Source organism: Excalfactoria chinensis, chromosome 12 (assembly GCF_039878825.1).
Source record: "Excalfactoria chinensis isolate bCotChi1 chromosome 12, bCotChi1.hap2, whole genome shotgun sequence".
NCBI lineage: Eukaryota > Metazoa > Chordata > Aves > Galliformes > Phasianidae > Excalfactoria > Excalfactoria chinensis.
Window position 1 is genome coordinate 16028151 of NC_092836.1, and position 22489 is coordinate 16050639.

Here is a 22489-nt window from a genome sequence, read left to right on the forward strand (position 1 = left end):
GGCCCCCAGCACGTCTGCAGCTGGCCCAGCTGTAAAGTTACAGCAGGTTACCAAAAGACTGTGTGCTAACAGAGCTACTTTAATAGGAAGCCACTGTTGTTCTTTCCTTCCAGCTATAGGAGAGACTCTTTGTACTGCAGCACAAGGGACGGGAGGTTTCTAGCAGTTGTTTTTGAGAAAACAGTGACATTTCACCTTGGATGTAAGGTTTCCTAATCCCCTATCCTGGTAAGGGGGGGTGGTAATGTGATGCTGCGTGCACATTCCTAGAACCAAGGGGCTGGATCAGCTTTCTTGAGTTGGATTCCTTTGCCATGTTGCCATCATGCCTTCTTTCCCAAAGTATCTAGTTTGGTGTAGACCAGAGCAGCTCTTGTTATGTGATCTTTTTGTTTGGCCTCCTAAAACTCCAGAGAGATGGTTTTGATGTCTCCGTGCTGCTCACAGCGCGTATCAGAAGAATGTTATGGTTTTGTTTTATTTATATCTTCGATGTTACAGACTATCATGAAATAACGCATGGCTATGTGTCAGTTGTTCAGCAGAAACTGTGCCTGTATGGAAGCGAGTCTTATTTTAAATCACAAGTCTTTGATATTTTTATCTGAATTTAAGGAACGGTAATTTTAAGTCACGTATTTGGGATTTTTAGCCCAACTGTGGCATGCTAACAAGGACCTGCTATTTGTTGTCAAAATTCCTTCTGCTAAAAGGCACGTTTAAGAAGCAAAACATCCTTTATTCAAATGTTTGTAAAGCAGCTTCCTGGAGCTTTAAATGTATCCTTACTGCTAAGTATTAGGAGATCACTGTTGTTCTCAGAGTAGAAAACAACCAAGCCTGCTTTGGAAACATCCAGGAAGGACTGTGCATACACAGAAGCACTTCAGGGCAAACCAACTCAACCACTGCGTGAGTTGGGAGTGCTGGAAGACTGTTGCATACCCCTGTTGGAATGTTTATTTGGGCAGCGTAACAAACTCTTCAGAGTGTTCTGATTTTTGTTTGTATTTTTGACAGAGAATCCACATTGATGACAAATATTTCCAAAGCTCTCAGCATTCCTTACTCCGTTCTGCCCTTTCTGTAGATCCCCTCGCAGTGGTTTTGGGCTAAGCAGCAAGTGAAGGATCTGATAAAGAAGATACCAAACCTTGTATCTTCACGTGAAGCGTTGTGTGTGAATTTAGGCCACCTCGAGTTGCAAAGCCATGCTGTAGCCGTGCTGTAGCCATGCTGTAGCCATGCTGTAGCCATTAGCAGTGATTCCGCTTTGCTGTTGTGATTGCTTTGGTTTTATCACTAAGACCTGAAGAGTGCCGGTGGGTGTCCGAGAGCTCTGATGCTCAGGGATGCTCAGCTTCCCTTGGGATGCCTGCTGTGCCGTTCCCTGCTCTGTCCCCATACATCTGCCCAGATCCCCTGTTCTGCTGCTATTGGATTGCTGTGTTCTGACAGGCAAACTGTGTGAAGACTTCAGAGGGAAAAAAGTGCAAGCTCAGCAGTGGCAGCGCAGAGAGCTGACCCAGCCCTGCAGAGGAGGCAGGGGGAGGCACGGCAGCCTCTGCAGCCCGCCTGGAGGTGCTCGGTTTGGTTTCAGGAGTTGTCCTTTGGGTAATGCAATTACTGCCAATGTGAGTTAAAAATCAGCAAACTTTGCATTGTGAAGGTGCGGTGTAGCAGAGCTGCTGATCCACTGGCTTCCGTTTCAGCGGGCTTTCCAGCTCAGTGTGAAATGGAAGGGTGATCTCACAGAGCTGTGGCAGCAGCTCCAGGCCTCTGTCTCCCATCATTGCTGTGGCCCTGCTGGAGGTCAGCCTGTGTCCTGCAAGGCGCTGCATTCCTGTGCAACCTGATCATGAGATGTGAACATCTGGCCTGGAGCAGCTTTCTGGCAGGGCATGGGGTGGCAGTTTCTAGTTTTGGTTCTTATCCTATGTATTATTGTAGCAGTGCTGCTTAGGTGGGCTGAGTTTGGAAGGGACGGTGGGGAAAGGAGAGTGTACAAGGAAAACTATGCTGAGCTGCCTCTTCGTTGTCTCCGTGTGATGCACAGGATGCAGTTCTGCAGCATCTGAGCAGCTCAGTATTTCTATCCAATGCCTTGCGTCCAGTGCTGAGCTCGCTGGTGTCATGCTGTATTGCATCCATATCTGAAATACTCATTCCATTCATCAGGACTTGGGTGCAAACTGCCTTTCATGGTGAAGAGTGCAGACTTCTGCAGTCATGCTTTTGGGCTCTTGGGATACCTTTACTTATGCATATAGGAACAAGACAGCTCCCTTGCTTGCTGATTGCAGCAGCTCTTGAAAAGAGCTGTGAGCAAGAATTTAGAGGCTGACAGCATTCAAACAACCCTTTTCTAAACAGTGGGGAGAGAAGTGGCTCTGGATTTGAATAGGACTTTAAAACACACAACGTGAGTTCGCATATCGTGCCATAAGGCAGCAGGTGCCTGCCCAGAATGCAAACCAGGCTCCAGCAAGGGGCAGCACTGCTCCTGGAGAGCAGCTCTCTGCTGCTGAGTAGGCATTGCTTTGTTGTCCCAGGCCATGGAGTGTGGCTGGAGCTGCAGGACACACTGGGAACAGCTCAAGAAATTTGCTTCTTTTTTTTGGTCACTTCTGCCATCTGAAACTGTACCTCGAGTTCCAGGTGCTCACTTGGTGTAGCAGCAGCATGTGGCTTTAGCTGCACACCCCACTGATGATACACTGCTGGCTGGCCTCTTTCACTGAGCTGAAATGCAGCAGATCGGTACATTTCCCACCAGCGTACTCGTATTGGCACAAAGGATATGTGGTAGGGAAACGAACTCCTATGTGAAGTAGAGTTGGATTCAGATTGGAGTCCTGTTATAACAGTAAATGTGCAAAGGAATGTGGTGTTAGGTGTGTGAAGAGCTCCCAGAATAAAACTCAGCAGGGTTTGGTGATGGAATAGTTCTGTACGGCCTTGTCTCTGAAGTGGTTAAGTTTGAAGATGGTTCAGAGAAGAAACAGAAGGAAAAATGGGTGAGTGCAGCAGGTGACCTTTGGAGTAACTTCACAGGGCCATGGGGGCTGTGTTCTGGTAGACTGGAATGTCTTGACAGGGAGAAGTGTGTGTGTGGGTTTACGTTGCCATGGAAGGTTGGAGCAGTGGTAACCAGATGCATACCTGGGCTGAACGTGTCTGTGTTAAGGTGTGCATCTTTAGGAGGGAGAAGAACTCTTCCCCTGCTCAGCTAGGTGCCTAAAATGGTGCAGCCCACATGCAGGCCAGCTTCCCTCTCAGCCCTGACCAGCAGCTGGAAGAGGAAACCAATCTTTCCCCTTGCTGTGTTCTCATGTAGAGGCATGCCAGCCCACAGTCATCTAGAAAGCACTGTTCTGGAGTGAGGTGGCCTTGGCATGTGAAGAGAGAGGTTATGACTTAAAGTTGTTGCTCAGCTCTTCTCAGAGCTCCCTGCAACAGCTCTTAGGATGGCCGTAACTTCTGTAGTGCTCACCCTGCACTTTGCTGTGGATCAGAACATTTTGGTGCAGGTAACCGGAATAGAAATCAACAGCTGACTGAGAGGGCAGCTTCCCAGGAAGCAAGAAGGGTAAAGCTTCTCTGGTTTCTTGCATCTGGTTTCTTGGGGAGCATTTTAAGCTCCCACAGCCTCTTACTAAACGTACAGTAACATCCATTGGAAATAAAATGCCAGGATGAGAAAGCTGAAGTGATGATTCCTGCTCCACTGTGCTGTTTCATAATACAAGGGACTTGGACTTCAGAAATGAGCAGGTGTTGGAGGGAAAATAGCAAAGGTAATGGAATCATGGTAGTTCTTTCTGAAATACGGTCCAAATTAAAACTGGTGGCCGTTTGTGTGTAATACATTCACAGCAAGGTGCTTTGGAATGACTTCCCAACGCCTGCTTTGGAGAGCACTGCCCCCAGGGCAGTACAAAATGTGAAATGAGCGTGGAAAATCACTGTGCCTTAAAGAAGGGGGGGAAAAAAAAAGCGATTATTTCTTGCCCTGAGGAAGGGTGTGCCTGTCACTGGGTTGTGTAAGGGGAAGTGGGAACGCTGCGCTATTAAAGTTCGTGATAAACTGCAGTTAGTCATCATCCAGCTAGACCCTGATTTCTCTCCTTTTCGTTTTGGAGCAGAGGGGTGGTGGTTAGAGGGTTTGTCACTGGAGGGAAAGGGAAATTGAATATTGAATGTGGCTTTCTTTATGACAAGGCACTAACATGACTCCCGTCTGTATTTAAATGCTGTCCCCAGGTTACGACTATCGCTATGTCTGCGTGGAGTTTTCACTCTTGGAAGAGGCCATCGGATGCATGGAAGCCAACCAGGTTGCTTTACACTTCGGTCAATGCTGCTAGAAGATTTTATTATTATTATTATTTCTATTTTTTGGTGGGGTGGTGGAAAGCCAATGAGGTTTTGTGTTGGTTTTTTTTTTGAACCGTTCAAAGGAAGATCTGTTCTTGTATAATACACAACTCTGTGGTTTAAATGTTGTTTCCGGAACCTTGTAAAAGGCTTAGAAATGCTAGTGTGAGAGAGCTGCCAGACACTGAACGGTCCTCCCTCCTCCCTAGCATATGTCAGCACACTGGCTGGAATCAGGCTGGGAGCTGACAGGCTCCTCACATAGGTTTTGGCCCCGATACTTTTGTAGTCACACTGAAATGCAGTTGGAAAGAGCTCTGCTAGCATTAACTGCCTCCCCCGGCTGTGCGTGCGCACACACATACACATGTGATGGTAGGTGAGCACTCTGGTATGCAGCTCTGAGCTGACTTTCCATATGCCTCATGCGTGGGAGAGATTCTTAATTGTGCATCTCCCCCATATCTGTCTTGCCCTTAGCCAAGCTGGCGCTGCAGACATGAGGACTACCCTATGTTCAGTTGCACCTGGTAAATCTGAGCTTTTCCAGTCTTTAAAAGTGCACGATGGATTAAATCTCCTGTGAAGAAATCCCCAAGGGGAGCCTGCCGTGACCTGCTATTTGAGGCTAGAGCTGTGGGCTACTAGACGAGAGCGAGATACAGAACACTTGTTAGATAAAAGATCGTTTCCATTTCACACCAGCCTGTCTGTGCCTTGGAACTGCAGGTGATGGCTCACCCGAGAAAAGCCGTGAACAATCAGTCCCCATTTCTTTGCTACATCCCTTATGTCTCCTCTCTTGCTGCCTTCTTCCTCCTAATTTACCTGACTAAGAATTTAGATCAGTTATCAAAAGCCTTTTTTACCTGAATCCCGTGTCTTGCTGTCATGGGAGGAGAGTCACGAGTCAGATTCTGAGCTGTGCAAGTGCACAGATGTACTTACACTTAAGGAGTCTTCACAGCTGGGCCTTCAGAGGTCCCACTAAGCACTTGCATTTGCCCCTATTTTCCATTACAGAGGTATCGCAACTCAGAAAAACGTTTTGCAGAAATAATTCTGTTGCTGGGAAAGAGCCTGGCACATCCCTACAGGATGGTGGAGGGCGGAGCACAGTGAGAAAAGGCTCCAGAATTATTCATTGCTTTTTACCATCGGTGACAACTTTTGTTTTCCCTTCAGTGTTGCTACAACTCCCTGTTTATTATGTTGGCACTGAGAAATACATCATTATGGGTGCCACTCTAAATGCCTCTGCATAGTCTCTCCCTAGCTCTTGTCATGTGAAATGATGTCTTTCTGTGCAAGTGCCATTCCCAAATACATGGGGAATTTGGGAATTCCTCCTCTTTTTATTGCTGATGCCTCCTTTCCCCCTTGGAGCATCCTAATGTATTTGGGCAGGTGCTTGACTTAGATTGGATCCTTTGCTACTGCAAAGAGCCTGTAAGCAGCATGCCTTAAACTGGAGTACCTAAAGATTGCCAGTAACTATGTGCACATGAGGAAGTGTTGGCTGGCCTTCAACCAGCGGCTAGGGCAGGCCTTCAGGCTGGGTGATTGCATACCCTTTTTCCTTTTAATTAAGGAATATGTAAATAAAGGTTTGTATCTGACTTGCTGCCAGGGAGGACTCAGTTGTCCTTAGACAATAGATAGCCCATTTGAGCACCTCCCAGGGTAGAGCTGTAAGATCACCTCCAGAGACTGGGAATTCATGTGGGTTTTTACAAGCTGCAAGGACCCAAACCTGTGTTAGCTTGGGCTCAGTCTGATAGTTCAGTTATTTTCAGAAGGTTATCAACTCTTCCTGTCAGATTTAATCACTGGTGAGAGCATAAATAGCGGAGCAGTGTCAGCCCACAGCGATGCTGTAGCACCTCGCTAACCAGCCTGCCTCTTTTTCAGTTTTCTGCAGGCTAGAAATAAATTTGTTTTGCAGAAACATCGCCTTTTTGATGCACTTTAGTGCCTATTAAACTGCTCCTGCCTAAGGAACGACTGTTCTCCTCCCTATATCCCTGTAGTCTTTAATTCCTTTGTTGTAAAATCCTCTTTATTTTACTCTGCATAGACCAATACTCGCTTAAGATTGTTCCCGAATTTGCAACCTCCAGATTTACCAGGTCCAACACCCTCCATTCAGTTATTCCAGCATGTGTATGTGCCTGCTGAGATCCGATGGGCTTTCAGCTAAATGGGCTGCAGGAAGGAAGCAGCGCCCATCTTCTGTGCTGCCCAGATTTTGCAGGAGAGTTTTATTCCCCCTGTATTAATTGCCACAGCTCAAGTAACTAAAATAACTCCTGCCTCGTTGATTGTGGTGGTGGCAATTTATCACAGCTCGGGGTCCATCTGTTGTATGTGAGCTGTGCTGGATTGCAGTTAATGGGAGCATGGAGCCGGCTGCCTGCTCCTCTGTCCCGGGTAGGACAGCTTGGTTGTTGTTGTTTTGCAGAATGTGATGCAGTACTTGCATCTATTTCATTCAGCCTGATGGTTATGGTGATTCTGTTGGTCTTTTGTTACAAGTTGGCTGTGGTTTGACTTTAATGACGCCTTCTGTTTGTTTGTGATGAGCTGCTTTTCCTTTGGGGAGGCACAAGTGTTTTAAATGGAAAATGGGATTTCTGGCTGCTAAGTCACGAAGTTTATCCCCCCGATTAATCTTTTCCTCCTTCATTCTCAGTTTGAGAGGTCGCAGTGTGTGTGCCCTTTATCTCATGTTTCCTTTACAGTCAGGCTTGGCAGAGCTGCAGGGCAGCAGTATTCCTGCCTGTTGGCACACCGTATTGGCTTCCTGAGGGACAGCTCTGGCAGTTTATCCCACAGCTCTCTGTATTCCTTTGGTTACCTGAATTCTCTCTCACCCTTCTCGTTATGTAGAAGAAATGCACATAATGAGCTTCTTTTTGGATGCAAGAAGGTGGGTGGGATAAATGAAGTTGCCTTCATGTGCCGCATTGCATGTCATAAAGGCAGGTGATGGAGGAGAGGCAGGGAGAGGCTGCCTTGCTGCCTGGATGTGTGGCTGTTTTCACTGAGGTGGACCTGGTTGTTTCATTGATGGAATATGGAGATGTACTCGTAGCTTAGGAGCAAATGATTTGTCTTGACTGACTTTACAGTAAGAATCTCCCAAGACCTCTCAGGCCCCAACCTTAGCAACACTGGTGGTGTGATTTGCCTGGCTTTAGTTGCTAGCAGCTAACAGCTTTCTTAATCCTTTCCTTCTGTTTCTAAAGCAAGAGGACAAGGATGGGAGAGCTGTAGCATCAGCTTGAAAGAATACCTGCTTCCTGTGTTGTTGTGGGGTCTCGAGGCGCATGCAGGAGTGGCTGCTCCCAGCCTTGCCCCATGCATTGCTGCACTGAGAGCAGCGCCTAGCAGAGAGCAGTTTCCCTGTGTGCCATGCAGTCTGCCTGCTGAGCACAAGAGGTACCTCCTTTCCCTTTCTCACAGGACAGGGGTACTTTGTGGGTGATTGCTTTACATGAGCGTATTCATCCACTGTGCAGTTGGAAACAACGGTTGTGTGTTTCTCCTCCTCTGCATCCCCTTCTGTATCCATTCACTGCAGCGCTTTGCATTTTGTGTGAACGTAGCTTCTGGAACAGATGAGCCTTCACAAGCTTTTTGCTGGAGCTGTTGGTGTTAAAATCCACGAGGTGCTTTGACAGCAGGCAGAGCCTGGGACTTTCTGTCCTCAAAGCATTTGCAGCAGCCAGTCACAGCTCGGTGCCTTCCCAGCTAAACGCAGAAGGAGCTTGTTGTTCTCCTGGGAATGCTTTAGCCCCGGGGACCTGTAGCTGTGTGTACTTACTGAGAGCTGCTGATGTGCTCAGAGCACTGGTGTGATTTTAAAGAGGAAAAAGTGAGTTTTCTGGCTGTGAGAAGTGACTGTTCTCCTTTCGGTAGCATGTACTGAGTTGTGGAGTCGGAGAGTTTTCTTCAGAGTCGCTTCAACCTGCATTTGAGAGTGGTGCTAGCAGTTGAGTGTGTCCACCAATAGCCTGAAACCCATTTGTCTGTTAGTCTCAGAGTGCTGGAGAGGGTCTTGCCTTTAATATTTCCTCCTTGGGTTATCAGCTGACGTCGTCTTTTGCTTTTCCTGTCGTTTATGAGGGCTGCGGAGTTTTCTAAGGTCGGATCATTGCACACACATCTTCTTTTTCCCTGTTGAACCTGCCCTGCTTTTGACCACATGCATTTCTAGAATCACCTTGTAGAGTCTTCTGCTTTGTGTGTGTTCTCAGAGGGAGAAGCCTCATGCCCCTCAGCTGTGTTTCCTTATGGTTTAGGAAACAAATGTGTTGAGTAATTTCTCATGTTCCGGTGACCTATGCAAAGTTCTCTCTGGTTGCATTTCCAGGCAGCACATTTGTATTTTTTTGTGTCTGATTCAGTGTTTGACCTCATCATGTGCTCACTGGAGCCTGACATCACCAAGGCCTGACATATTGAGTCAGTCGTGTATTCATTCCCACTCGTGTCTCACTAATGGCTGCGCTGTACCAATGTTTGGTTGGAATTGCAAGCTTCTGAGGTCAGGGAGGAAGTGTGCAGCCGGAGGTCCTGGTATTGGCAGGGTCTGCCTGTGACCTGCAGCACTGTGTGCATGGCTGGGGACGCATCCTGCGGCAGCACTGGGACAAGCACTGCGTCTGCTCTGGGTGTCAGGAAGGCTGATGGACCTGTGGGTGTTGGAGGTGTTCCTTGTGCATGGAAGGATTTCTTGTGTTGTAAAACACCTGAAATTCCAGTACCCAAAACGCTTCACTGGACCTTCTTCTGTCATCTCAACTTTTCAAGCTCATCTGAGTCCTCTGAGTCTCTTCTTTCCTTGGTGCTGGAGGTAGAAAGAGATCTTCTGCGAAAGACTTTACACCCTCTTCCTTCAGCTAGTGGTAGCCATCCATTTGTGTGGCTTTTGCAATCTTAGTCAATTAAAACTACGAATTCCTACTTCACGGCTCTGTCCTGCTCTGTCTCAGGAAGCAAACCATGTTAGCCAACTTACTTAAAATGTGTGCCCGTTTAACTGGAGGAGTCGTGAAGCTGCATGTTCTTGGTCTGCTCATCTGATCCTATCTTGCCCTGTCCCTCTGCTTCCCTGATCTCACTCCAAAATCTTACCTTCCTATTTTCCTTCAGCCTCACTGGCATGGTGAGGATTGTGTGTTTCCTTGCTGCTGTTGGGTTGCTGCTCTGTAGTGGTGCTGCCCCAGAGGACAGCTTCTGGCTGAGCTGTTTGGAGAGCATGGCAGATGCACCTGCAGGAGTTCTGCAGCATCTCTGGTCTCTGGCAGGGCCGTGTGGCCAGCAGGGTTAACTGCAGACGTGGATGTTGCTGTGTATTGCAGAATTACCCATTCCGTGCTCTGAAACTGACTTGGGCTGCTGTATAAATGGGTTGTCCCAGGTAGAGCATCCTTCGTACTCTCTTCCACATTGAAACTTTTCTCTCTGGCTCCATGTCAGTTATGCTCTGGTTACATTTTTGTGTTGTTTTTACCAGTTGATATTAGCAAGGATGTGAGATGCTGTATCTCTGAAATAGCCCTTCTTCCATTGTAGATCTCGAGAGCTTTGGTAATCAGATATTTCTCTGTTGGGATACATGTTGTGTTTGAAATGCCAGGAGTTTAAGCTGTCTAACATTAAGGAATAATGTCATTTCCCAGCATTTGTTTAAGTAACTTGACCTAGAAGTGATTGCCAAGATCCACGTCCAGTTCTTTGTGTCTGACTGTATGGTGTGATCCACCGGTGCCTGCAGTGCATTGCTCACTCCTGTTGGGTACCTCAGACTGCTATGCAGCATCCAGCAATGTGTGACCTTTGTTCAGGCCCAGCATGGCTATTGGAAATGCAGGGATATATGAGAGCTTTTGTTTGTGAGTGTGAAATGCAGCATGTACCATGGATAAGCCTGCCCTCTGCTTCTTCCACAGGACCGCGGTTGTTTTCTAGGTCACATACTGCCAGAACGACACCTCAATAGTCTTATCTCTATTACTGTCAACATGCAAAGCATGATCCTGTGTGACATGGCATCTTGCATGATCCATTCGCTTATGGGTAAGATTTTGCCTTGAGACAGAAGGATTTCGGGTAGTCCTTGAATGCAAATGCAGGATACAGATGCTGCTCTATCTGTGAAGACAATCAGGTTCTGTCTTCTCTACATATTAGCAGATAATCTTCTAACAACAAGGAGATCATAATCACAGACTCTATGCTTAGGTGTAGATTCGTCTTAAAACAACAAGCAGTGCTCTGCTGGCCTGCTCTCAGTCCCAGGTTATGTATTTTACTGCGGTTATATTCATGATAGTTGGATATTCTGTGAAGATCTGTGGAAATTCCAAATATATTCCTGTGTAAGCACATGTTTATCGCTGTAGCACCGTGATGTTTCAAAGGGTTATGGTACATCAGCTGTAGTGCTGCTAGTGCTTTGCTTCAATTGATGGATTGTTTGTGTGGTCAGATGGTGATTTGGGATGAAGATGTGAAATCCTTTGATCAAGCTCCTGTTTGAAAGTTAGCAGGACTCATGCCACTAATGTGCTTTGATGCTTTTGAAGTCATCCTTTAAGTGAGCTGCTGACGAACAAAACTGCAGATGCACTCTCAGAAATTCCCTGTGTACCTCTTGAAAGTGGATGATATGACTGAAATGACTTAAAGGGTACAGAAGCGGTGAGAGAGGAGCGTCTGCATGGGTTCAGCTTACATGAATAAAGGCGCCTAAGTGAGCACACTGTAACTTCCATTTCCATAGCAGGATCAATTGCTATCACAGCGTTAGCATAGTGGTTTGCATAGGACCTGTCACAGTGAAAGAGATGGCAGTCCTCAGCCCACTCCCAGCAATGTCAAGGGAGTGCTTTACCAGCTTTTGGGCCTGATTCCAGTGCTAAAACTCCATCTGGCCTATTCTGAGAAGTGGGAGCGCACCAAAATGTTGTTACAGTTTTCACTTGATGAGTCGTGTTTTGTTAGCTTCGGCACCAGAACTGTTTGTTCATCCTCTGTGCTGTCTGCTGGTGGTTGCTTTTCCAGTCCTTGCTGCGTGAGCTGTTGGCGTCATGCTGGAACTGGAAGGTAAAAGCTCGGGTCTTGAGGCTGAGAAACAAGTCAAGCTGTATACTCCGTGGCATCAGGAAAGGCAGAAGCACAATTTCTTTTGCTTAAGAGAATGACAGTCAGGCTGCTTTTCTGCAGAAGCTCTGCTTTTTGGTATAAACTGTGCTTCTGATCGGCAGTCTGAGCAGAATGTAGTTGAGATGTGGATTTGGGTCTCTTTTCTTGTTGGCTGAGTTTATGTTGGAGGTCTGGGTTCCTTGATGGGGTACGTCCAAAAAAAGGGTACCTTGTCTTTTGCTGGTGAGGCTATGAGGATTGTGCAAGAGGTTAAATTCAGGTGTTTCAAGTTCAGCGATGCAAGATCACAGCTATGGCTGTGATCACAGCAGCGTTTACTTGTGAATTTCTGTTTCCATCTGACTGTAACTGGGATGTTAATGTTCTTGACTAGAATTGGAGCGTGATTACAGTGGGAAATGAGGGTTGACGTGCCCTGTGAACGGACTATTGTGTGTGTTATGCATCAATCACAGGCAGCAAGGAAACGGGTATTTAACACAGAAGGAATCAGTATTATCCACCCCATTCTCCCTCAAACCACAGGGCAGCTTCAGGACTCTTATTAAAGCTTTAATACGTATGAAAAGCACTTTGTGCTGCAGGAAGAAATCTGGAGCATTGCTGTCACTCTGCGTCTCTCGTCCTCTGTGCTCCAGAGGAAAGGCACAAACTTCCCATGCTCCTCTCACTTGAGAGAGGGAGAATTCCTTCTGACATCGCACCCGTCGCACTCAGCATGGATGGACAGGACAGCACCTGAGAGCTCCTCAGCACTCCTATGCGAGCAGCTTATGGTACGTTTGGCTCTTACTACCCTCATAGCAGGGCAGTGGGGGAAATACCCTGAAGCCTCTTTGAATGAGGAGACACAGAAGGGAGGTGGAAGATTCCTCCTGCTTTCCGCAGCGACAAAAGATATGGAGGTTTGACGGGCTGCATTGAAATGTCTGATGTGAAGTGGCGTTCTGCCTTGAGGTTTGTTTTGCTGCACTGTTGCACGGTGTGTGTGCATTGACAACTACCAGATGCCACATCCAAGCGTCCTCCTGCGTCTCCGCTGCTCCATCCCACCCAAACACTCGCTTAGTCACGTCTTCCACAGGATGAGCAAGCAGCCTCCAGAAGCCACATTCCCCAAAAGGAAAGTGGTCTCAAATCAAGTGTGTCACATAATAAGTACATTTTTAACGAGGATCAGGGCTATAAAGCTGAAAACATGAGATTTAAGTGCTTAAATTTCTGAGGCTGTCTTCTTTAGAACAGGAAGAGGAAAGTGATTCTCTCCTGTTCTCATAGACAGCAGGGGAAATCTTGAGTTTTGTGATGTACAGTCCACATCTCAAAAGAAAATTAGCGATGTTCAGATGAGTTTCACGTACCAGATTGAGCCAGGATGGCAGCAAAAGCCTGAGCAAACATTTGCTGTACTTTTCCATTGAGAATCTCAGGAGAAGACTTAGCAGAGAAAGTAATTTTTGAAGTCCTCGGAATCCCGAGATGTACTTTCTTACAAGTCAGATCAGGTTGAGAGTTCTCACTAGGAAGCTGGCTTGGTGTTTTAATTGTATAAGTAAGGTATTTTCATGTTTATAGCCATAGGTTTTTGAAGGTCTATTTGAGTCTTCCCGACTTGTTATGTCACAGGACAGGAGAGTTTGGGTGTTGGGTTTCCCTCTGCCCTGACAGTGTGTGGTTTGTGTGGGACCAATATTCATCCTGTCCCACTGCCTGCTTCTCTGCTTGTCATCTTCCTTCCCGTGTCTCTTGGGCCAGTCATTAAATGTAAGTAGTGAACTCCAGAATGTTGAGTGGACAATTCTTAGTAGTAAGCATATCAATTGATAAGTTGATTCTTGAGAGGAGCAGCTGAAATCTGGAGTCCTCTCCTGTAGAGCTGAGGTCAGGTAACCCATCCTCGGAGCCTGGATATCCTCGTAGGAGTTGTCACCGTCTGCCTCCTGCACCCTGCAAAGGCACTAAGCTCTTCCTTCAGCACTTCTGGGTACATGCCAGGAGGTAGGGCTGTGGATCTGCTCCTGATGTTGCCTGGTTGAACCTCTTACAGCTTGGTACCTCTGTGAAGGAGGGGCTGCTGGAATCTAGTGCAGCTGTGCCTTTCACGGGTGTATGTTGCATCCATGCCAAGCTGGCAGGAGAAACTCAGCCTGAAGACATGCCAGGTGCCCTGTGGCTCTGTTTTGGTGTGACAGCTAAGGGCCCTGGGTGTAGCTTTTGCAAAGTCACCTCAGGGTCACGGTGACGTGGTGGGAAGCAGCATTTGGAAGACATGGGTAAGTGTTGGTGCTGCTCCTGCATTTCACCTGGCGGCTCACCTGGTTCTTTCTCTGGCCTCTTTAGAGTCAGCACCAGGTGTTCGCTTTTGCCACTAAATGAGAGCTTGGAAATGTTGAGGAATGAGGTCTCCAGGGACAAAACCTTTTAATCCACACAGCTGCTCCCTCTTCCATAGATCTGGGGTCTTTTCCTTGTAGCAGCGAGGATGTCCTCCAAGGAGCTTGCCTGCAAGGTAAGCATTGCCAGCAATGGCTCTGAGTACTTAATTCAGCGGGTGCAGAAGTGAGCTCTGAGGTATGGAGGGGCCTTTCAGCTGCCCTTACACAGTCAACGTGTTCTTTGCAAATGTTTTTTACTGCGCAGAACATCCTGAACTCCATTCACCACGTGGGTCAAGCTGCGTTGGATTCAGAGCCTATTCTCATGGCTACGTGCGCCAGCCTGCCTGTGGGATCTTTAAATACATAACAAAATGCTCTGAATTGTCTAGGAATACATTTACCCTTTTCAGGCAGGGCTTTCCAGGCTGACTTTTTCCCAGCGTGATTCTGCACTGGGATTGATTGGCAGTGTTTTGATACCGTGTGTCCAATATGTAAGTAAGGAGCTGGGCATTTCCTCATTGTTCTCCCAGTTTCCTAATGGCTGTTGCTAATTGTAAGGTGCCCCTGGGGGAAATGAGCCGGAAGGTCCTGGGGTGGATTAGTGCATACAATTGCATTGTGCTAATGTGTTTAATATTAGTTATTGTTTAACAGCATTAAGGGGCGAGGTGACCTTTGAGAAAGAAGGTGGTCGTTTAACAAAGTACTGAAGGATGTGCCCAGGCACCAGGGCAGCATTTTGGAGAGAGGGAGGAAATCTCTGTGTTGAGAGCCAAGGGAGTCTTTGAAGCAGCTGTTGTCCAAACACAGCCCAGGTAGTAGACCACAAGGAATGAGAAAAGGGGTATATAGATGAGGCAGAGCCATATGCAGCCCTCCCTAGAGCCATCTATGAATAATTACGCTCAATGCGTTATATGTTTAAATAGTCTTTATTTGTTGATAGCTTATGTATGCTTTTCAAATAGAGGATACAACCTGATTTATGCTCTTCTGGGCGCTGGAAGAAATGTTTGATATCTGTGACTTTCTCAGCTTACTCCATAGTATAGACCCTTAACCACCCATGCTTCTGTTAGCTGTGGGTTGGGAGCCCCACCAGTAACAACAGTGTGTGGAATTTGGCCCACTTTAAGGCGTTATCTCCTGGCCATCACTGTCCTCTTCTGACTATATATGGCTTTCTTTTTAAGATGTTCCTATTTGTTCACTGATCCCATAATGCTGTTCTGCAAAGGTGCCCTGTTCAGAAAAGCTGTTTGTGAGGAGGGAAGCTGGAGATTATAATTAACTGGCAAAGGAGAAGTTTGGGCTTTCAGTGGAAGGCGAAAGATCCACTCTGCCTCATTGGGTCAAAGATAACCTTTCAGATGTGTTGAGATTTCATTAAGGGACAAGATGCAGAAGCTAATCGTATCGCCTACCATCCAAATCTGGACCCAGAACATGTAGAGTCCCAGGCATATTGCTTGTTTTCTCAAGTTGCAATACAAAGCTGTCATCCTTCCTGAAGCCCTAATTTGCAGCCTGCCTGTGCTGTTTTGGTGGCGTTCTTGGAGCAGGACTGAGCGTGCTAACAAGTGAAGCAAATGCTGTATTTAAAAGATAAGCACTTGGAGAGCATCAACTTGGAAGGGAGTTGGAGTTCAAAAATCCAGGCACTGAAGTGTAGAGAGCTGGCACGGTTTGAGAGGCAGTTTCTGTGTGTATTTGTGGAAGGCATGTCGGTGGGGGGGGGGGGGGGGATGAGCTGTAGAAAGATATTGAGACTTATTTAAGGAGAGTCCGGTTGTTATCCAGGGAATTAGAAATCATAGGAAGAAAACCAGAGGTGCCTCTGCAGGGTAGGTAAGGTGTCTGTGGAAATAAGAATGCAGACTGGCAATTTCTGCTAAAGGACGCATTGCCTGGATAACCGGGCAGGAAGGGAGGGCTGTATGGGAACATCTGTATGTCCTAATGGATGGTCCCAGTGCAGGTGGGCAGTGGGGTTTGTGTGAAAGGAGTTTGGGAAGGAGGCACAGAGGGCTGTCTGGGATAAGATGAGCCTTATATAGCATCTTAATCCGTTATATTTAGCTGCTATATCTTTAGGACTCTTTAGGTTATCCTCCTAATGCCTCTGTGCTGGGTTAATGCCGTTTCATTTACCATGCCCATCACTGATGTGTCTGAAGCTGTGTTCTGTTAACTCCGGATTGCCGAGGACATCTTTGGGCTGTCTGTCTCAGGCCTCCTCTGACAGTGAAGGCATTGAGCTCTGAGCACCTTGCTGACTGGTGCCAGATGGCTGCTGAAACTAGCGCTTTGCTTTTAAATGCTCCAAAGTCATTCCATGTGCTCTTCAGCTCCCTGGCACTTCTGATGCCCAGGAGCCAAATTTACCTTCTTCCCAGGTCACCTCTGGCACAGTGTTTCTGCAGGCTTTGTGGCAGTGTTGGCCTTAATGGAGATATGCAGAAATACATAGGAGGGTTGGCTGGATCCACTCAGCCACATAACCATGCCCCAAGGATCCACTGCTTGTCAGCGCACCCCTTCCCCTGTGCATCTGGAAGCACCAGCCCATGGCTGTTGGCTGCTCTGCAGCAGCACACTGGTAGGTTATGCCAATGAAAAGAGATCCCTGCATTGCAGGTGCTCAGGGAGCTCCTGAGTGGTGTTGAGAGCCTTTGGGGAACGTACCGCTCCACTGGAAATTTGCTTGGCGTTACCTTTGCTGTAGGAAATGCCAGATCACTGCAATACCCAGAGCAGAGCAGACTGCTCGCTTCCTCATCTCTCCGTGCCATGCTCTGTTTTCTAAATGCTTCACTGCAGATGGATTGTGCTTTGTGGGTTCACAGCTTCTCATCTGCTTTTTGTCAGAGGTAAGCAGATGCGCTGCCTGTTGCTCTGTGGATCGAGTCCCTTGTACAGCAGCTGCCAAGGAACTCAGAGATAAAAACTTCAGCATATGGGAAAACTGGAATGAGAAGCCAGCTTCTGTGGCTGAGATGGTCTCGTTTTCCAGCTGGTCTCTTACCCTCCCAGGTTTCTTGCTGCTCCGTCCCCAGAAGGTGCTGTCTGGTGAGTTCCATGAGGGTCAGTGGGACTGGAGGTGTTTGACCCTCTCTGTTGCATGTGAAAATGAACCCCTTGAGGGAGAGAGCATCGTGCTCTTTCTGCCAGCCTCCATCCATCGTCTCTGCAGAGGCATGAGCCATGCCAGGAACACGGGATGAGATTGTCACATAGATTGTGGTGTGATTGGAGCGGTTTGTAATCCAAACTCAGAGTCTGATTTGCAGTTGCATACAGCTGACTCTGCTGCCAGCCCCTTGTCTCTGCGTGCTGTGCTGCCCGGTGAGCGCTTACCGTGCCAGCAGTGCTGCTGGGGCTGTGGGCTCCCTCTGCCTCCTTCTCCTTTGCCTCCTTGGCTATGACCCGAGGCTCCCTGAGGCAATAAAGGCTAGTCATTAATCAGAGTCATGTTTGAATGGTTATTGTGTAATGATTTTTGGATAACCATCCTAATTATAGTAAATGTGCATAAGAGGACTGAATTAACGTCATGTAAGTGAGGTTAATCTTGATGTTTTAATTTGACTGCTTTTCTGTGCTTAGTATAACCATTCTTTTGCCATAATCATTACGTCTGGTTGGAAATGATATTTTCAGTTCGCTTTAAACATGTGGAACTATGTCAGTATTACAGCTTGGTTATTACTTAGCAAGATGGACACCAGAAGCTCTCAGTTCATGGTGTGGATATTTTCCATGTGATCAAAGAGGATGAACAATATAAGGGAGTGATCAGGTACAGCATTGCTCAGTGTTGTGTGTGAGCCGGCTGTTGGAGGAGACCTGTGTATGGTGTGCTTGGGCTGCAGGCATCTCTGACAGACATGGGACAGTGCAATCTGTGCTCCCATGAGCTGCATTCCATCCAGCCAGGGAGAAAATTTTGCCTTGCTAATCCTTATGGATCTGGAGACTCACAGGTGAGGAGAGCCTGGGCACATCTCTGCCATCCTGCACAGCAGCACTGCATGCTGCAGCCATATCTCCGTGCTGTTTGGCAGCACTTGGTGGCTGCTGAAGCGCGACCTGTGGGGTGCGATGCCTGCAGAGCTGTCAGCTCCTTGGTAAGAGGCTCTGAAGTGAGATTTTTGTTGCCGTTTTTAATGTTTGGCCCAATTGATGGAATTGTAGAATCACAGATCCATAAATTCAGCAAAAGCAGAAGAGTGGACTGACTTGAGGAGCCGTGCTGCGCTCCAGAAGCATTTCAGACTTTCTAGATGACTCTTAGAGGCTCTGCATGTTCAATCCCAGCCTTGGAGAGCACAGCAACGCTCTTCCAGCAAGTTCTCCCATCCTCAGCTCCCAGTCATCATCATTAGAAGTCTGACAACAAATGTGAACATAACATCAGCCAACCGAGAACGCTGGCTGGGAGCTGAGCAGCCATGCCTGCCCTTCTGACCCAACCTGCTCTTTGCTCCTGGCCCTGTGTGCTCGGCAGCACGCAGCCTCCCCTGCCTGTGTGAGCCAGCTGTGCTCTGCACAGAGCAGGATGGAAGATGGCTAAGGCAGCATGATTGCGAGGAGATTAAACTAAAGGATGGCTAGAGGATTTTCCCTTTTCTTGCCCTCTCTTTAAGTAACCTGTTCTTGTGGGTTTGGGGTTCCATGGCTTAATGTCACAGCTCACTGAAGGGCTCTGGAGCTTCTGCTTGCTGTGTGTGCTTGTTGCAAACAGGCTGTGTGGTTCCATGGCATCTCTCCTTCAGGCACTGTGGTGGTGCTGCTCAGATGGTCGGAGTCTGCTGCCCTGGTGTTTGCATGCTCGGCAGTCAGCTGTTATCCCAGGTGGTGCAGATTTTTGGTTACCTTTAGCTGCAACAGTTTACATACCGTTGTATCACTTGTAATCCAGTACTGCAACTCCACCAGACCCATAAACAGAAATATATATATATATATAATAGCACTTGAAAGGTATCCGACAGCAGCCTGAAACGTGGATCCCAGCATTAAGGTTCTGATGCTCTGTTCTGAATGTAGAAACGAGGAAACAAAAGCAAAAGCTGCTGGTGCCCTCACAAACCTCAGCATTTCATTTCCATAGTAGCACGGGGCCACTCTGCCTCTGAAACCTCCCTCTGGTGAGTCAACGCTGTGTTACAGCTGGGTTTGAGGGGGAGGTTCTGTGCTGGGAGGACCAAAGAGACATTTCTGTAGCATAATGATTTAGAAAGAAAAGGCCAGGCTGCTCGGAAGCGTTGGGAATACACAGGGAGAACTAGCAGGCTTAGTGAGTCAAGGAGAGGGGTCCCTGATAAAGCGTGTCGATGGAAGAGATGGTTACTGTCTGGGTGCTGCTGTGGTGTAATGTAACCTTGCTTGGCCTTTCTTTTTTCCCTCTTGCATTCTTCTCTGTAATATTCTCAGGATCTTCACTGTTTCACAAGGATCTGCTCGACTAAAAACTGTTTCTATCCCAAATATCTTGCAGAGAAAAGGAAGAAGATGTGGCTAAAATACAATGCGAAGTGGCGGGGATTAGAAGAAATAAGGATTTGGGAAATATTTGGGATGGGGTCTATGAACAAAACGGGGGACGGAGGAATTTAAAGTCACTGAGCTGCCAAATCTTGTGTGTCCTGAACAAAGCACCCATTTCTGTGTGTTAAATGATGACTGCAGCCTCAAAGCTGTCTGTACCAGAAGCCAGTGGCAGTAAGAGCAAGCTTGACAAAGTGAGCAGGCAGTCAGCAGGGTGTTAAGGAAATTAGTGACTAATTATGCAAGTGACACTTTCCTGCAGTCTCCAAGAAATGAATTTGCAGCAGAGAGCAGCACCGCGTGCGCTTCAAAACTGTCTTCTGTAAAAAGAAAAATAATCCCAAGGCTTTCTGGCAACTTTTCTTCTCAGTAGCTGGTGGAAGGGTGAAGCTGTGTGCATTGCCCTGCTGGGGAAGCACCCTCAGCCCCAGCTGCCCCTGCTCTGAGCTCATGGCAGGGCTGTTCCCGAGGCCCTGACTCAGGGCTCAGTGGAGGCTGTGCTGGTGAGGATGTGCACCCTGCCTTCTCTCCCCACCCCGAGGCTGGTGCTTCTGGCCTGCTCTCCTGGCAAGGCCCTTGTCCTGTGTGTGATGTGATGGGTGCCCAGCCTGGGATGGGAACCTCCACCTCAACGTGGCCGGCAGCCCCATGGGCAGAGCTTTGACCTCAGTGAGGTCTGGGAACAGCACGGCTTTCTGTAAGGCAAGGCGAAGCAAGTCTGGAGAGAAGAGCCTGAAAAGCTGGGTGGCAGAGAGGAAACCCCCGAGGTGTTCAGTGCCTGTAGGCCTGGTAGGAAAGAACAGCCCTGATGTGTAAAAGCAGGCTGCCAAAAAGGGGAGGTGGTGGCACGCTGCCTGAGTAGTGCCTTTCATCTCCAGCTTTCTTTTCTGCACTCTTTTTGGAGGAGTAAAAGATTGCTGTTGTGCTGTCATCCGAGTGATTCCCTCCCATGAACTCTTCCCACCTGCCTTACTTATTCCCTAGCATCTCTGTCACGTTTGTCACAGCGATGTATGCATGGGTGTATCGTGACTTCTGAACAAGAACCCTGGGAGCTTGTTTGCTCACATTTATAGTTGCTCTGTGTTCTCTCAGCATGACGAAGCTGCTGGGTCAGAGCACCTGGTGAGCTTCCAGCTCACTCGGGACTCCCAGAATGGCATGGGGCCATGCACAGCTCCCCAGCACCTCTCTGCACCAGCCTGAAGGTGGCTGCTCTCCAGGGCTTGGCTCTGGGTCTCCTGATGGCTGCAGCATCCCGTGTGATGGTGACACTCAGCCTGCATCCCATGTGCCCGAGCATAGGCTGTGTCTGTGTCAGGTGAACCCTCCCTGCTCTCTGCTTATTCCCCCTCAGGAAGCTCCCTCGAGGCCAGTCCGGTTTGGCCGTGGTGGAGGAGTCTGGCCAGCTGCCCCTTCCCAGCCTGTTTCCCCCCTTGTGCCCTGGTCACAGTCTCTGCTCTTCCTGGGAGGTGTTTGTGCCTGGTTCCTCTGGCGTCAGGCTGCAGCTTTGTAGCCCCACACTAGAGCAGGCCACAGGCAGTTTCCCTCCCACTTCCACGGCAGAGCTCCAGCTAACCAAACCAGAGGCTTCCTCCTCCTCTCAGCCTGCTTCACTCACAAACCCTTTGAGAAGCAGAGCTTTAACCCCTCTCTTTGCCTCAGTAATCTCCGTCTGCTGGGCGCATCCGTCATATACCCCCTTGTCTCAACAGGGAACTCTTTCGATTGGTGGTGAAGAAGTGACCCTTGAGTACACCCTATGCCCAGAGTTTTGGCGCTGCAAACGTGTAAGTATGCAACCAGAGAGCTGCACTGTGCTTCCCCTGCTGGTTTTTATGGCAGCGGCAGCTGAGAGAGCATTAAATTTATGCTCAGTGGCTGAAAGTCCTTAAGAATAATGTGTATTCTGAAGCTCTCTTCTAAACTTCTGTATTTTTCCCTGCCTTGATTTGATACTGCTGTGTTGCTTTGGTACAGGTAGCACAGTTTTGTGTGCAGAGCAGCCTTGTCCCTGTGCAGTGCTTCTCTTTTAACATGCAGGGAGCATAGCACATTTCTGCTGGCCCCAAACGAGGCAGTGATTCCACCAGCTGGAATAGAGCAGATTTTCATTCTGGTTCACTCCCCAGGTAACCAGAGCCTTCACTGGTGGAGCAGTGCTTCTCCCTCTGTCTGCACTCAGGAACCTGTGACCGCACACCTTTGAGTGCAGTAAATCCAGCAGGGAAGTGTGGAATCAGATGCAAGTGCAGGCAGGGTTAGTTCAGGCTGGAACTGACCCGTCTGTGGGGCAGCACAGCTGCTTGACTGCCAGCTGTGTTTCCCATCTACAAGCGCCTTTTAACTCAGAGAAGGACTTTGTCTCCGCTTGAGCTGAGAAAAACCTGGTAACTTAGTCTCCTTTCAAACAACAGGATGGCTAGCAGCATAGTGTCCAGTGTGGAGCTTTTCAGCCCAGCATCACTTGAGAGGGACAGAGCCCTTTTTCAGGGGTTCCTCTGTGGTGTGAACAGAGCTGTGTGCAAATCATGTTCCCAAGGCAATCCCAGCTGGAAAGTTCCCTTTCCATCCCAGCCAAAGCTACCATCACCCATCCTGCCTCTCTGGCTCTCTGTATAACTTCTCTATGGCTGTTACTTACCTACTGAAAGCAAATCAGAATCTGACCTTCTGAAGTAGGCTGTAACCACATCTGCAAAACATGACTTCCTCATGCTGTACGTCTTCCATTGCAGTGCAAAGTGTGTAATGTGGGCTACAGATCTTCCTGCTCCTATTGCAAGCTCCCGAGAGATGGTGAGTATATCTGGTCCTCCCGTGCCAGGTCAGTTAGAAGTTTCATCTGCCCCTACAAGTAAGTTTGCCTTCTGGCTTCCCTGTAGCATCCTTGTTGTTGGAACTGGCTGAGCACTGTGTAGGAGCATTATTAATTTTGCTTCGTTTAGGTCCCTTTTCTGCCCACACTAAAGGTGCTGCATGCTGCTGCTAGGGTCTCTGTTCTTTTG

The 22489-nt window shown here is 48.1% G+C and overlaps 1 protein-coding gene across 4 annotated transcripts in view; it reads left to right on the forward strand.

Moving 5' to 3' along the window:
- RBM6 (RNA binding motif protein 6) overlaps positions 1–22489 on the forward strand; it is a 51424-nt gene that overhangs the window by 15463 nt on the left and 13472 nt on the right. For all 4 annotated transcript variants that reach the window (XM_072347090.1, XM_072347089.1, XM_072347091.1 and 1 more), the window contains exons 6-8: positions 4264–4337; positions 21197–21271; positions 22220–22280. In XM_072347090.1, the coding sequence (XP_072203191.1) occupies positions 4264–4337; positions 21197–21271; positions 22220–22280 (210 nt within the window). The remainder of the gene's footprint in view (positions 1–4263; positions 4338–21196; positions 21272–22219; positions 22281–22489) is intronic.